This window comes from Aythya ferina, assembly GCF_964211825.1.
Source record: "Aythya ferina genome assembly, chromosome: 5".
NCBI lineage: Eukaryota > Metazoa > Chordata > Aves > Anseriformes > Anatidae > Aythya > Aythya ferina.
The window spans coordinates 39,624,990-39,641,712 of record NC_140301.1 but is presented as its reverse complement, the minus strand read 5'-3'; the positions used below and the strand labels follow the sequence as shown (position 1 = coordinate 39,641,712).

The following is a 16,723-nucleotide window of genomic DNA, read 5'->3' as shown; positions in this document are numbered from 1 at the left end:
ACTATGAAAGGAAATCGAGTGACAGAGGAAAGCATAGAAATGAAACAACTATCCAAGAGTGGTTCTATCCCTGCCTTTTTTTTTTTTTTTTTTTTTTTTTTTTTTTTTTTTTTTAAGAAGTTATTCAACATTTTAGTGTAAAACACTGAACTAAAACAAGTCAGATAGTCCTCCTGGATACGGCAGCTTGCTCCAAATACAAACTAATCAAACGATCCCCACAGCTGAGATCACCGGTACAGATACCTGGAGATCACGGGCCCTCTGACAGGCTATTTCAGCACGCTGGGAACACTCGAGGCTGAGGTAATGCATTTAGCTTGAGGTGATAAACCACCACCTGCAACACAAGGGATAGGCAGGCATCAACTCCTGCCATTTTGCTGAAAGTCTGTCACTTCAGCTGAAACAGAGCAACCCCTGGCTCCTTTCAGTGCAAACAGACCTCCAGCACGAAGCAGGAGGCTTCTAAAGGCAACACAGAACAAAGTATGTTTGTGTTGCAGCGAAAGCTCGGGCTCATCGATTTCAAGCTTACAGAAAGATCCAAGGAATGCCAACAGGCAGTTTTTCCCCACAGTCACCACACCACCAGTGAGTGGTTATTTGGGATAGGAAGAACAGAACGAGCAGATAGGCCTGATAAAATTTTTTGGGGTGGAGGAAGGGCAGCAGACAGCACAACCAAGCTGCCACACATTTCTCTGACCCAGCTTTTTTCTCCTCTGAAAGATGCATCCAGTCCAGCTTTGTGCTCTTTCTTTCCCACCAAACAACCTTAAAGTGACTTCTGGGAAGCTCATTTCCCAAAGATTTTGCTCACTTCTGGCAAAGCTGTCTCCAGCCACAGCACGACGAGCACAGCAGAGGGCACAGCTAAAGAGATGAGACAAATCCATTAAATGAATTTGCAGCGGGTAGGAGAGCCCAGGCTACTTTCCCAGGATCTTTGCTGGAGGACCTTATGAAACGCAGAGGCAGGAATCCCCTAATGATCCTGCCAACGTTGGCAAACTACTTGGAGCCAAAAGTCCCTCAGCAGCTGCTCCACCGTTAAATGCACCGATCTGCCAGTTCGGAGGCAGAGCAGGTGTTGTGCACTCGGGTTGTTTCTCAAATATCTGACCGACTTGGGAGAAATGAGCAACCGAGTGCGAGCTGCTCGTCTCTCAAGGCACGCACACGCAGCGTGAGCGCTGCGATAATTAAATTGTTAGTCACATTGACAAGTGGGTGGAAGAGGCTGGGTACGTCTGATGCCGTTTGCTACAGGCAATTACAGATTCACCAGCGATGCATCTGTCACACGCAAAGATGGGCTCAGACCCAAGGATCTGTAACAGCTCCAATTCTGCCCGGTTCCCAGAAGTAAAACAGAGCGAACAGGGCAGCTCCGCATCTGCAGCGCGGCTCAGACCCACCTCCAACCTACCGCGTGAAAACAGCTGTACAATTTCACATGCTCAAGTATTCCTCCATGCAAGAACTTGCAGACACTGATCCTTATCCAAAGATCTGGGAATTCCCACTCTCCAAACTCTCCCCGATAACACTAACCAGTTCTGAAGCTCTCACATGGCCTCAGCTCTGCCGTGTGCCATCGCACTCGGTCCCTGCTTGGCACAGGGATCACAGGCTCGGCAGAGATTTGGCAGCAGCAGGAGGTAAATACCAGATCACTCCCTTCACTGAGCAGCCGAGTCGCAAAGGGCAAACTCATCTTTGTGACAATTTAAATCTTCCTCTAAAGCATGAAACTGAAAGTAATTTGATTTGACTTAATGAAGTAAACTCTCCCTGGGAGCTGGCAGTGAAAATAATCAAACCTTGTGCTCTAGAGCACCAGCACTATTTCACAGCCAAGCACAAGACAAGCTGGTGGCCTCAAGACCCCTCCATGTAAAGAGGGACATGATTAGGAAGAGTGGAAGGGGAAAAAAACAAATGTTAACTTCTAGTAGTTTTTTGGAATGACCATCACCGGCTGTGTCAACCCCAGAAAGAGAACAGAGGACAAGACTCAGACAACTGAAGTGGGTTGTTTTTCCCCAAAGCAATTTTATTTGAGAAAATTGACAAAATCCCCCAAGCAGTCATTACAGAGAAATCCGTTAGTCCCCCACATCTGCCCCCCCCCAGTACCCACCCCAGCGCGGCGAGGACCAAGGCGCAGAACCAGAGCGATGACACTGTAACAGTCACCTGGAGGATGTAAGGCCTCACCACATTTTTGAGAGAACGGTGTCTTCATACTCCGAGAAGGACGGGGAGAAGGGAATCACAACGGACAAGACGGGGAAGGCCCCTTGCTTGTACTGTCTTTTCAATTCATATAAAAACAAAAGCAAAAACCTTAACAGATCTACAGGCTTCAAACTGTAGGACCTAAAGCTACCTTCCAATGACTTCTGTAATTAAGTCCTGTGGCATCACTGCTGTTCTGCAGTGTAACAGCTTTAAAAACGTACAAGGATAAAGGGAGAGGAGTGGACTTGGATTCTTAATATGGCTTTATAAAAAAAAAAAAAAAAAAAGAAAAATCAATATAAGCACTTGCCAGTGGAACTAACAACCCCAGGATCTTGGTGATGGCAAAGGAGCAACAACACACTAACGCTGTTCGATGACAGTAAGTCATCTTTTCACCCTTTCCCATAGCCTCACCCTGGACAACCGTTCCCACCGGCAATAGATCAGGTTCAGGTTGTCAATTATTAACAAATGCTTTTTTCCCAAATGGTAGGCTGGACCCAGGGCCATGATAACCTGCTCCCTAGCCAGAAGGGTCGAGGCACATGAGACCAGAACGCTGTGCTGCTGAACCGTTTGCTCTGAAGGAATGCAGAGAAGGTGAAAGAATTTTAATCTCTGCCTACAAACTGCAGTATGTAGGTCCAGGAAGTTAACCTGCCTGTTTTTCCCCAGCCTGCTTATTCATTGTAATTCCATCGGGACGGCTGAGGAACCATGAGAGGCTGCTTGCTCTCTGTGGTACCGCACAGAAGAACAATTCTGTTGAGGGCACAGTTCAGACCCCCTTCGGATGTAGCATTAGCCTGTTCCTACCCTGTACTGCTTTTCAAGATCATCCTCATTCTTCCAACAACTCCTCTGCCATCCTTCAAAGCACCCCTTGCATCCTCAGACCTCAAAGCAGGGCACAGGCCTTCACGCTCCACATTAACGGCAGCTCACCTTGCTTTGAGGTCTCAGGAAATGAGATTCAGCCAGCTGCCTGCTGAATAAACGGTACGCTATTAGCTGAAAAAAGTCTCCTGCTCAATTTAAGATCAAGTTCCCTAGCATAACCTGCTCCTATTTGCTCTGTGACTGTATCTGAGGCCTTCTCTCTGCACAAAAGGTCGCCGCTGATTACAGCTTTCAGGAAAATTGCTGCATCATTTCAGGACAAGAGAGGCAAATCCAAGACAAGCACATGGAGTAAGGGCAGGCCCAAGGCTGGACAGCCTCTCTGAGCAAAGCAGGGCTCTGCTTTCCAAGCTCAAGCACATTACAAAGCCGTCCTTCCAAGGCTCCCCTTACTCCAGGCTGAACCATCGTATGCTCAGGTGCCTTGACCCACCAGCTCCCACAGGGAGAAACGCCAAGGTCCACAACAGGGACCAAACCTTGGACCCCCCTCTATTATCCTCAAGCTCTGCTGGAATGGTAAATCCTATTTCTTTGCCCTCACCTTCGTTTGCATGAGGCCTGGATCCCAGCTGGTCAGAACAGGGAATCCCTCACTCCGCCCCGGTGCTGGCTGCATGGCACCTACAGAGCTCAGCAGGACCAAGTGGCTCAGGGTAACACTACAGTCACAGACAGATGGGAGACATCATCAAGATTACAAAAGGGGAACAGACAGCGCAAAAAGCTCGCTGCAGCTGTCACGGAAACATCATTTTTTATTTAATCGCTGCCCCAGGAAACCCCAAACCCATCACAAGCTGCCCCACCCTCAACATCCAACAGGATTTCCCAAGTCCCAAGTTGCCTCCAGCTTTATGCTCCCCTCCCCCTTTGGGGTCCAAGTTCCTGCAGAAAAGCTCCAGTCAGGGGGTATCATCTGTGAGATGGCTCCGGGGGGCACGGCCGGTCCCAGCGGTGTCCAGCTGGGTCTGGGAGGAGGGGGAGGAGGACTTGTTCCTTTACTCAATCAGTTTCTTGGCCTTGAAGAAGCGACGCAGGTAGAAAACCTGCCAGGTGGCCAGTCCGATGAGACAGCACATGGAGAAAATGCTGAAGTACAGAACCCGGGTGTTTGTCGATTCTGAAAGAGACAAGAACCCATTGCACGGCAGTCTGACATCACAGGATGCTCCTTAAAACCCTGGGAACCTCGCCCTCCTCTCTCCCCACCCCTGCGAAACGTCAAAGGCAATATATCAAACACCGTGAGGGCGAGGGCGCCCAAGCACCAGCAGTACCTGAGAATAAACGCAGGGGGAACAATGAGAGGGAACAAGGTGAAACTTCGGTTAATGGGCAACGTGAAATGGTGAGATTAATGCTCATTAGGAATGGAGACAGGAAGAAATGGTTTCTAGAAATGGGAAACAAGACAGTACGACTGCTCAAGGGAAGAGAGAGGGCTTTCTCTTAGTAGGAACGGAACAGGCAGAGACTGCTGTAATTGCTTCTTCTCCCTAACAACACGTTCAGCAGAAGTAAGGGTCTTAGAGCTCCAGCCCTCCAAAGGAGCACAGTCTCTTACCGTTCGTGTCCCTCATCTCTTCTTCTCGTTTCTTCATATAGGCAAAGTCATTCACAATAGACTCTGAGAGATCTTCCAGCCGCCTCAGTTCTACCTCCAGAGGCTTCAACTTCTCCACTTTAGCGATCTACAAAACAGGAGAGTCAGGCAGTCACTGAACCAAAGCCAAAAGCTCCTACACGGGCTTTTACTGCCATTTTGCACCACTCCTCCTCACACACTCCAGATCTGGGGCATCCTTCCCCCTCGGGAAACACCTCTACGAGCCAGGAACTCCCACTGCATAAACTGCTATCACCTCTCCCACCTGTTTGCTGAAACACACTCGGGTCTGCCCCTCCTACTCACCAGAGGAGCTCAGCATGCATACAACACATCCTTCCTTATTCGGCCTAGCATTCCCTTACTCACAGTTGGCTTCTGACGAGTGGGCAGAGGAGCTTGCCATGTGGCTACACCTCCAGTGAACGTAAGTCACAGCTCAAGGTAAGTTGATTTTAACTTACACACGTGTGTAATATTGCTGGCTGTGCACACTGGGTATTAGCGCCGAGACTCGCTTGGCTAAACGTTGCCCCAGAAAGTCGGGGCAGCCTGATCCTGACAGCAGCGGTTCGCTTACACCCACAGGAGCCCGGGGGTTGTGAGCTGAGAAGCTCAAGGCCAGGACACGCTCCTGGCAGGGCTGCACCGCTCCAGAGCACTGCAGCTGCCACCAGATGCCGCTGTGGGAATACCTACGGGATGGGCTACGCTTGAGCCAGTCAGAAAGATAAAAATACGCTTCCCTCGTAAAAGCTGGTTTGATACGACATCACTTTTTGTGCAGATCACACAACCTGCAAGCTACAGACTTGTATATAAAAGAAACATCTACAGGGAATTCAATTAGAAAGCTCACTCCGTAACAGAAATACTTGAAGTTGAGCGTATGAGCACGTGTCCTTGCCCTGATCCCGACCATAACCCGACTAAACATCATGCAAAATCTGTGACAAGGACATTCCTAACTGCATTTCCTGCCACGGCTGCTTTGGAAAACTCTGGTTCTCACACAGGACTTGCCACTACCACGACTGACAGACAGGCCAACGCCAGGAAGCCAGGGTGACGCCACGTGGAGAAGGCTCAGCACCAAAAACACACGGGTGTCCCCACGGTGACGCAGAGGAGGCTCAGGAGGCACCCCCAGCCCTACCGGCAGGCAGTAGGTGGCGCTGGGGGAGCGGGCAAGCTGCAGCGCTGCTGAGACACCGCCAGGACACTGAAGGGTCTTCGCATGACACACATCTGGGTAAGCAGCAGGCTCTCGAGCAGTCATCTGAGCCGTTTTATGCTGAGGTGAGCTGTACGTTAAATCTGCCAGCGCAGCAGTGTCAGCTTGGAGCACACGTGCGAAGAGGGCGTAGGAAATGAGAGGTTAAAACCCTCCCGGCTTTCTAGTCAAGAGGCTGCACTGACAAAACTCTGGCCAGGATGCACATCTGCCAGCAGATCTTTGCTAAAAAAAACCTAGCAGCAGCACAAGCGTGCCTACAGCCTGGACTCTGCTGACACAGCTCTAGCAGCAGGTCTGTACCAGGGACAAGGGGTCAGGGACCTCTGCTGACAAAACAACCCTGAGCTGACTGCCTCCGTTATCCTCCTGGAGGGCACTTTTCCATACCCACAGGCTTGAACGGTTCCCCTGGGAAAAACTCTGTTTTTTCTGCTCCATCCTACATCCCTTCAGCTGCTTTTAAAAGGTGTAGCTAGAAAAACACGACAGCCTATTTCAGTCCTGCGTGTACTCTCACACACACAACCTGGATTTCTCTCAGCCCAAGTGAAACCAAAGAGCACTGCTGCTCCAAGACAGTCTGTAAAAAGCCCACTGAGCCTCCGTGGTGGTGGAACACCGCGGTCTTGGAAGGCACAAGAACATCCGTACCAAACAAACAGCTGAGACAACTCCACTGAGCTTCTCGGGGGCCACTTAAAGGTGCATCAAAGCCTGCCTAGCACAGAGAGAGACTGTAGCCAGGAACTGGCAAGGAGTTGCTCATCCGGAAAGGAATTTTAAGAAGTTTAAATCTCCAAGCCTTCTCGGTGTCCTCTGAAAAGTCCTTTCACTCCTACTTACTGACTGAAGAAAGGTGTTTCTCCCATCCCAGAGAACTAAGGCCCGTCACTGCCATGCAGCGGGGCAGTAAGATTTTCTAACCTGGATCACTCTCCCAGCTCCTCTGCTCCAAACACATCTGCACCTATGCAAGTTCATGAAGCCAGGCACGGACATCATCCCTGCTCTCACTGCCCATGCCCACGCACAAGCAGGACAGCATCACTGCCCCTAATCCAACCCCTGCATCAACTCTTGTAGGAGTTCAGCAAGAACCAGTGGGGGGAGGACAAAGGCACTGCTGGCTTTGAAAAGAAGAAAATGTTCAAAAAGGCAGTGATTCCAGGAGGGAAATCTGGCAGCAGCCTTCCCCCTGAGGCCTTACAACAACCTGTCAAGTCCTAAAACACAAATACTCTAGCAACCTGGGGCAGAGGGTGAAAAAAAAAAAACCAAAACACTACAAAACAGTGACTAAAGATCAGTAGTAGCTTTACAAGCACTAGGTGAGACTGTGTCCTTCGCAGACACACCACTCAACAAGGCTCGACACAGCCTGTCCCTCAGAGGTCCCCACGAGGCAAGGATGCTTGTTGGCAGTGTCGAGATCTCCAGTCAGGTGGGACTGCAAGTCTGAATTCTTCTTTTCCTACATTTGTCCCTTCTCTATTGGTAGAGCTACACTGGGGACAAGAGTAACACGTACTGGGTTTGATAACGTAACTCAAGAGTAATCTGCAGGGCTGTTTTAAAGACATTCTGTAAACACAGTCACCAGAGTCCTCCCGGTTACACTCTCAGGGGTCACCACGTAGGATTTCACCATCTCGTAATCCTCCAACAGCTGGTTTAGCCGGACAGACTGCCCACTGACTGCTTTGCTCTTCCCCAGCCCCAAGCAGTTTTTCTACTCTTCACATACAGTGACTGTACTGACGTAAGCCACGGAGGAACGGCTAGCCCAGAGTTCAGAAGGATAGCAGAACCCAGCATGCCCATCTGAGAAATTCATCAGTTCCCTAACTGCCACCGTACGCAGTCTCCTCTGTTGCCCTCTCCTCCCTAAGGCAGGAACCTTTTTCCTCTAACAACTCTCAGGCTCTGCTGGGGGCTGCTCGACCCCAAATTCCAGCAAGCCAGAAGCACAGAAGCCATCAAAATTCAGCACCCAAAACCACCAGACTGGCCCAGCCACAAAGCAACTGCTATTCCTCACAGCTGCTCCGGGGCTAAGCAAGCTGTGTCCTCCCAGGATGGGAACGTTCAGGGTTTGATGCCTGTTCCCAGTGTGACGCCTGCAAACCAAATACACATTTCACACCAACTGCCAAATACCTTTACACTGATATAGGGCCAGTTCTTAGAAACTCACAAGCACCGTCTCAGGGCTGTCAACCCAACACATCTCCCAATGAGGAAGGCAGTAACGATGCAGCTTGACCTTTAGGAGGCTCTGACGTTCACCTAAAATACCCTCCACTGCTAGGGCAGGGGAAACTGCACATCTCAGTATCTTGTTGCTTGTAATACCTATGCCCAGAAGCTGGGTCACACTGCCCTGGCAAAGACATAAATAAAAGTTCACACATTAGGCTCCAGTTCCCAGAGCCCAGAACGAATGTCAGTTGATATTTATCAACTTATTTTTTTTTTTCTTCCCCTAGCAGACAAAGCTTCCCTGGGACTGTAAGTTGCAGACAGGCTTTCATCACCACTGGGAAAACGGCTTCCCATCATGAGCCCCAGATCTACAAATAGCATCACGTGAGTGCTGGGAAAGGGGAGTCCGAGGGGCAGGCAGCCAGGGGACATACCTCCTCGTAGTTCTTTGCTTCGACTCCATGCTTCATATCCAGAATCACGAGCTGGTCCGGCATCCTCCCTGTTCCTGGAAGCATAATGAAAGGATTCATTGTGCGAAATGTTCAGCCTGCCAGGAAATCACCAGCTCGCTCTCCCCAGCGCTGAGGAAGGCCTCACAACATCCCTCCCCTCCGTGTCTGCAGCTAACTGCGGAGGCAGCACAGTCCAGCCTAAAAATACAGACTTCAGAATAAATCCTGGCTGAGGGAGAGCCTCCCAAAGATAATGGGAACAAGCTGTAACCAAAAGTGCTAAGTGTGTGTAGGATGCAAATCACTGTAAAAACTGCAGAGGATTAGAAATGAATACCAGCTGCCACGAGGCAGCCTGGCTCAAGTCACCAGGGGGACAACTCTTCAAGCTGGGAAGCCCGTGTTCCTCCTCGCAGGAAGTACACCAACAGCCACCAAGGTTACTGGGGTGGGAAGTGATTTTATATTTAGAAAAGGAGAAGGAAAGCTGCTTTAATTGAGGAAGGCAGCATATGGGGACTAGTGATCCTCACATGCTGCACTATCTGCAGAAACGAAGGCAGCATCTTTACTGCAGGATCTTTACAGGGAAAGAACTGACCAGACACACTGTTCTCAGACCCACGTTGCAAATGCAAACCCCAAGATGTCTGCAGCCACAAAAACAAGATTTCTGCAGCCACAAAAACAGTGAGGAGGATAAGGCTGCAGTCAACAGCACAAGTATCTTTTAAGGCTGTGGCCCCTTGCTGGAGAAGCCTACTGCTAATTCCTTGTTTGTTTTTTAACTGCTACAAATTCTCATATCTGAGAATATTCACAAGAGGGGGGGGGGGAAACGTCTATGCATTTAAGACACTCTAAAGGAATGCAGCACATCAGCTGACCCGAGCATCATACTGCACCCCACCACCCACCAAGGAAATGTCTGTACACAACACATTCCCAAAGCCCAGCACTTGGGGGCACGCAGTTGTCCCCAGCGAGCTGCCAGCACAGCACAAGGTCTGAATTCCCTCACACTGCGAACTTCAGAGCTTTTCTCCAGGAGCACGTCCAATTCTCACACCGAGCCCTAGGTAGCTGCCAGGTGGACGTTCCCTCAGCCCACAAGCAAACTCAACATACAGGTAACACGGGGTCACTGCAGCCAGAGGCAGCAACATATTGCAGGTCTTCAATGCAACATCCCCAGTTTTTGTCTCTATCCACTGAACAGCTCTTCCAACAGCAGACTGGAATCACCTCCACCTTCTACTGCTGTCAGTGCACAGAATGATCCACTAGCAACATCACCCTTATCATCTGCAAACTGTTTCTTAATTCCTGAGGGATAATGCAGCTCAAAATTCTCACTCAGACACCTAAAAGCCTCATAGATAAATCAGAATTAGGATGTTTTTGTATAAAAGACCAGTTACTGTAAAAACGAACTTAAAACCTAGCACATTCTTTAACAGACGTGTTGTACACAACCATGCAGTGCTCCTTCCTCCAGCCACAAGTTTTGACCACTTTTGATGCCTATCAGCATGCCTGCAGACTGGCAGGCAGGGGGATTGACAGTAGCTGCAGAAGAAAATGCGAAGCATGCAGTTCAGAGAGGGGTTTTTTTATGTTGTTTAAATTACAGCAACTTGGTTGGACAACTTGAGCTTCCAGGAGGAGATGAGAAAGATGAAGAGGACAGTGAAGAGAACAGAACTGGAAGGATTCATCTGTAAGGCTGGAGGGGAGAGCTGCCAAGAAAGCAGAAAAATGAGAGCTGCTGGGAGCAAGGGGATGGAAAGCAGACATTCTGCAAGAGGTTAACGTTGTCAGAGACTGCCCTGGAAAACCTCAAGCTGCTCTTCCAGAAGATTACTGAGCCCAAGGCACAAGCAGAAGCTTCCCTTAAGCTCATCAGATCCTCTGCGCCTCCTTACACCTCCTGCAGCTGGGGCTCACCAGAGCAGAGATCAGATCAGCACAGTAAAAAAACAAACCAAAAAAAGCAGCAAGTCCCAGCTAAGCCATCCAGCTGATACCTACAACCCCCAGGGTCTTCAAGAGGTTATCTCATGCAAGTACAGAGTTGTTTCCTAGGAGACTAAAGGAGCTCCTCATTTGTAGTCAATGCAAAAACAAGGTGGTTGAACTGGAGGTCATTTTTTTTTCACAAAAGAATGCCAGAAAAAATAAGGTATTAAACCCCAAGTTGGGAAAAGTAGGATTATGGAAGGAGCAAAGAGGTAAAGATGGAGATGGGAGAGGGACTTTTAATCAGGGAGTGTAGCAATAGGACAAAGGGCAACGGCTTTAAATCAGAAGAGGGCAGATTTCGATTAGACATGAGGAAGAAATTCTTTACCCAGAGGGTGGTGAGGCACTGGCACAGGTTGCCCAGAGCAGCTGTGGATGCTCCATCCCTGGAGGTGCTCAAGGCTTTGGGCAACCTGGTCTGGTGCTGTGCTTGTCAGAAACTGGCTCGTGATGCTAAAGTGCCCTTGGGAACAGATCACTGGTCACAGGATCCTTCCACCCTGGAAGCGGGGCAAAAAGCCCATCGTACGAACATGCACAGCTTCAAGGAGCACTCTAAGAACTCCTTCCCTCTCCTAGTGTGGGCCTTCTGCACAGGATCTCCTTCTCACTTCCTCTTCCTCATTTCTGCGGTGAAGGATTGAGAAATCCCAGTCGCTCAGATCTCTCAGGGCCCAACGGCTCTGGGCTTCCTCTACCAACAGTTCTCCTCTTCCAGAGCTCCAACGCCCTCCTTGCTGCAGCACTGCAAGTCCTGACCACCTACTAGAGGTAACTATGAAAAGGAAAGGAGAAACATGGGGAGAAAAGAGAGCCTGGTCAGTTGCCCCATCCCCTTGCTTGCATTAAAGGGGAAACGAGGCACTGCCTTGTGACACGGTTACTTCTTCCACAGCACCTCAACCGAGTCCTGCACTGATCAGGCCTCACGGTGCCACCTCCCTTGCTTCAACATTTCCTTAAAATCCAGCACAAGCAGGGGAAATCTGCAGACACCCATCACGCAGTAAAAATTGTCAGCAAGGTTTGTGGGGCCCCTGGGTCAAAGAAGAAACTGGCAGCTTGAAGGACCCTAAAGAGAAGGCCTACGGAAGAAGATCCAACTGCCCAACTGAACAGCTCTAGATTTTGGTACTTCAGTCCACACTAGCCACTGAGCAGAAGCTGTGCTTACAAATGTTATCCTTGTTGGTACCAAAAGCTCCAATACAAGCTTGCAACAAGGCAGGGAAGCCAAGGAGCAAACACTTGACGCAACAAAAAGAGCCACAAGAGGCTCTGGCTAGGCAAGAAACCTCTGGTCACAAGCACTGAAGTAAGAGTCTAGACACAACTAAAGAAAGAAGCCTCTCCCACTTCAGTGCGTGATCTCTGAAAGGGTTTGTGGCACTGTCTGGAGGCCTCCCAAACACCCAGGTGTGGGACAGTAAATAGCAGCAGCAGCTCTCCCAGATGAGTCACCGTGGCCTGCATGTCTCGATGCGTTAAGGAGCACTGGGAAGCCCTACCTTCACCATGAAAAGGCAGAACCCTGAGCATTTGGGGTCACTGTCTCATCTGCAAAATATGATGGAAGAGGCTTTACAAGCCAGATCCCTCCCCGAACCGATAAAGATGGCCTTCTGTTTCTGGAAAGTTCTCTGCAGCTTGCAAATTACTTGCATCTTCTGCACGGAGCAGAGCAGCAAAGCAGATGCTGCCTTTCAGCAGATCCGGGGAACGCTGCTAGTGACTGCTCTTCGGGGTCTATACGGTAAGACACGGGAGAATCAGCTCCAGGGAGCAGAACTCAGACAATGACGGTGAGGAGACGCGAGCACTCACAAGCTTGCACAGGCTCACCCACACCACAGGGGACTGGAAGCCACGTGCTGGCTGCTTTCAGCACATCTGTCCCGAGGATGAGCCCGCGCACCCAGAGCAGCACATGCGTCACCTCACAGGAAACGAGCCTCGGTGCTCGTTAGGCAACTATCCCTGCAGCACAAATGCAAAGCTGACGTCCGGCTCGTTTCCCCTTCCCTTTATTGACTGCTTCGCAGTTGTGGGTGCAAACCACGGCCATGTTCTCCTCCACGTGCTGCTAACCTAACAGGATTGCAGCCAAGCACACGCTCTGCAGGTCACACTCTAGCTAATGGGGAGAGATGGGCAGCGGGGGAGAAAGGCCAGGTCCTGGAAACGATGGCATCATGCTCCGTTCTGGCTTGACTGCAGGATGAGAAGCATGAAAAGAGCAGGAGAGGTGAGGCTTGCACCCTGATGCTGCCATTCACTGCGACTGTGCTGACCTGTGTAGGAGGAACACAATTCCCCTTTCTTAGGCCTCTTTCAGAGGAAACCTGAGCGCTCTGTACAGCAGCCACAGGGGAATACTTAACTTCCAAATGCAACACAGACAGCAAATGCTCTGCACCAGTAAGATTGTCCACAGACTCCTGAGAAACAGCTTTAAAAGGCAAAATGTTCTGCAGACTCCGCTCAGAACCACAATCCACGTACCTCTCATGCACACATCCACCCGAATTCACCAGAAGCTAAAGGACACTTACCCACGGGAAGCTTGCTCTCGAAGCAGGCCTCAAACATGTCATAGTCTTCAGTGGTGAAGGCAAACTTGCCCTTCGTGGCATCCTCCTTGGCGTACAGGATGTGTCCCGCCGAGTCAGTTATCTGTGTGAGAGAGAGACGGCAAGGGTAAGGAACAGCACTGCACTGCCACGGGATCACTCAGCATAAAACCTGTACAGGTTCTCCTGGATCTGCCACATTCTGATTTTGGAGGTTTCCCCTCTTCTTTGCACCTGTATCAACTCCTCCCCTACGGATCCCCACCGAGCTGACAAAGCCGGAGTGCCTCTCTGTAACTACCAACTCAAACAAATAAACAAAACAAATAGAGAAAAAGAAACAAAACCAAAAAAAAAAAAGAAAACCGACCCAAAACCGAAAGCCACACCGATTTCTCTTCCTCCTATAACCCCTGAATACAGGCTGCATTTAGGAACTCAAGCTGTGCCAAACTGTCATTCGCTGCCTTCTTTTTGCAAGCAAAAATCAGAAACTCCCATGGTAGCAGACGCAGAGAAGCCTTATGGGACAAAAAAGGCTCATTCCCCAGAAGATGACACAAAGAAGGGTGTATCTATTACCCCACAAATGAACAATCAGTGCGGCCCCAAGTTACACAAGGTCAGGGTGCCAAGGTCCATAGAAGTGGCCACTTCAGAGAACTCACTCAGACTACACAGACAGAGTAATGACTGCTTTGCACTACGTCTCTGAAATTACTCAGAATAGGTAAAAACTGTACACGGTCTACAAAAATGCTTCACCCAAGAGTAAAAAAGGACACACATTCCGTGGCACAGACTGAGACAATTGCTGTGCTCAATTAAAAGGTCAAGCTGCTCGAAATACACTGAGTTGGGTAAAAAAAATGCAGGCATTACCATGCTGCAAGAAAATCAACAGCACTCTCCTCTGCATTGTTTCCCGGTTTCCCTCAGCAGGTATGTCTGAAGAGCCCGAGAATCATCTCAAGGACGCGGAAGGCAGAGGTGCAGAACATATTTTGTGGTACAGAGCAGATACATCAGACATTCTCCTTTACTCCACCTTACAACTGAAGTCTACAACCTTGCAATCTACAACCTTGTTTCCCTGTAAAAGAGCCATATGGAAAGGCTACGTACCCAAAATGATTTTAGGAAAACGCTCCTTTTCTTATTTCAACACCTAATTAACTCCCTGCCACAGGACAGCACTGAGACTGACTGCTTGCTCATATTCGGAACAGGTACAGACTTTTACGTGGATATAATGAGTTGCTACACTAGGCAGGAAAAATAATAAAGGGTATAAATCCTGCAGCCTCAGGGCATAAGGAACAAGCTCCCCCTGCACACAGATTGCTCCATAACCATGTGTTGCAGGACGTGCAGCTGCTGCCCCTGTGCCATATGGCATTGTCTACCTGAGAACACCTTGGAGCCTCCGTGGCTGCTCCCTTTCAGAGCTCCACCTGCGTCTGAGCTGCGCACAAATGAGCGCATGCCACGCAGCCGGGCACAGGCTGCCGGCACCTGGCCGTGCCAGCACGGCACACGGGCACAAGTCCCGGTCACCGCGTGCTGCAGGGAAACCAGGGCACCTGCCTGGCTGCACATCTGGGCTGGCACTGGGCTCTCACCAAGCTGTGCGACAAGAACACCGCAAAGAAAGCCCTCAAATGCCCCCGTTGTTTCCAGCATTATTCCCTCAGGGCTTTCTGGGAGCAGAGCTAATCTTTAGCGAGAGGATATTGCGCTGCTTGAGCTGGTTTTGTCCTTTCCAGCTCCAACGGCCTGCCCACAATCGGGATCTGAGATGGCAAGAGCTGTGCTCTGCTCCCCGAATCAGCCCCATGCATCAGCTCAGCTGGGTGTGCGGGGGTGGGAGAAGCTGCTAAAAGCCCAGCCAGAACACTTGCGGGGGAGAGGCTGACCTGAAAGGGATTTTTCATGATGTTCAAACGTTATTTACAGTAACACGGCCCTCCACAGGCAGGGCATTGTTCGCCCCTGACAAAGAGCCCAGCGATTCCCCGTCCCGCCAGGCCCTACAACGGCACAGCCGCACGTGATGTGATGCCGGCGGGACGTCATCCGCCCCGAGGCTCCCTGCTGCAGCCAGCTGGCAGGGCGCGAGGATTCCTTGCAACAGAGGCTGCCACTGTTGGTGTGGGAGCACCACAAACACCCCACTCAGCTCACGGATGGGAGCTGCACCGAGCACGGCCACAATTAACCACCAGCCTCCCACCTTCGGGTGGCCCCATCCCGGGGACCGGAGCAGGCCAGGCAGCAAGGAAGGAGCGAGACCACTGCGGGTGGATGTCCTGAGCTGTGTTTTCTCACAGCAACTGGGACACAAGGAGCAAGAAGCATGCACCTAGCACAGGCACTGCCACACTCACAGCAGGCCCAGAGCATCAGGTGGCTGCACCTGAGCGGTAAGATGGAAAGCAGGAATGGCATAGGTGGTTATGTGCCCATTGTGGCTTTTGAGAGTAGCGTGGGACCTTCACTTACTGATTTTTACATCAAATTGATTTTATAGTTTCAGCAAAATGGAACTTCATAGCTCTGGTCAAATGGAGCTTCCAGAAGCACTCCTGTTTGGGTACCTGCTTCAGGAGCAAAGCCAGAGTGAGACTGAAGTGTTCACCACCTCCCTAGGCAAGGCCTCTGTAAGGAGGGGGGTCTGGAAGAGACTGCGGGGTCAGGGTAGGCAACCCGAGAAGCAGGATGCTCGGTAAGAGACAAGACAGGGGGATGTGCTCAACCCGAAACACGTGCCTCACCAGGGGAAGGTTTTCAAGCATGTAAGCTGCCCACATACAGACACATGTCCTTTTATAGATGATGCAACAGATTTAAAATAAAATAAAATAAAATAAAATAAAATAAAATAAAATAAAAAAATAAAATAAAATAAAATAAACCAAAAGCAGGGCTCCAGAGGCAGCCCACAACCGGGGCCAGCTGCCGCAGGGCCTCCACGTGCCCGGCTGCGCCGTGACCCCGTTCCCGAGCAGCCCCTCCCGCCCCCCGGCCCGGCCCCGTCCCCCTGCCCCCACACCGGGCCGGGCCCCGCCGCCCCCCAGCCCCGCCCCGGCCCCGCCCCGCGCCACGTCCGGGCCGGGCCGAGCCGAGCAGCGGCGGTGCCGGTCCCGGTGCCGGTGCCGGTGGCGGTGGCGGTCCCGGTGCCGTCACCTTGAGGTTGGCGGAGGGCCCGCTGGAGGAGCCCGGCGGGGCGCCGATCTCGTACTCGCCGGTGACCAGCGTGTCGCGGTGGATCTCCTCCCGCAGGCACTTGCGCGCCTTGCCGGGCAGCTGGAAGGAGATGGGCCGCGCCGGGCCGGCCAGCAGCAGCAGCAGCAGCAGCAGCGGCAGCAGCGGGAGCGGGGCCGGCCGGGGCCGGGGCCCGGCGCTGTGTCGGGGGCGGCCGGGCGGCGGCAGCGGCAGCGGCATGGCGGCGGCTCGGGCAGCGACGGGGCCGGCCTCC

The 16,723-nt window shown here is 51.2% G+C and overlaps 1 protein-coding gene across 1 annotated transcript; it reads right to left on the bottom strand.

The window, feature by feature from the left end:
• Nucleotides 1-2,034: 2,034 nt before the first annotated feature.
• On the bottom strand, nucleotides 2,035-16,723 carry TMED10 (transmembrane p24 trafficking protein 10). Its single transcript, XM_084519708.1, has 5 exons — nucleotides 16,432-16,723; nucleotides 13,228-13,348; nucleotides 8,633-8,706; nucleotides 4,718-4,844; nucleotides 2,035-4,273 (listed from the first exon to the last, which is right to left on the bottom strand). The coding sequence occupies exons 1-5, from the start codon at nucleotides 16,687-16,689 to the stop codon at nucleotides 4,152-4,154; spliced, it is 702 nt and encodes a 233-aa protein (XP_084375834.1). The 5' UTR covers nucleotides 16,690-16,723; the 3' UTR covers nucleotides 2,035-4,151.

Coding starts and splice junctions, on each gene's coding strand:
- TMED10 (XM_084519708.1), bottom strand. CDS start 16,689: ATGCCGCTGCCGCTGCCGCCGCCCGGCCGCCCCCGACACAGCGCCGGG. Junction 13,349..16,431: donor GGCCCTCCGCCAACCTCAAG/GTGACGGCACCG, acceptor TCTCTCACACAG/ATAACTGACTCGGCGGGACA. Junction 4,845..8,632: donor AAGCAAAGAACTACGAGGAG/GTATGTCCCCTG, acceptor CCTGTTTTGTAG/ATCGCTAAAGTGGAGAAGTT.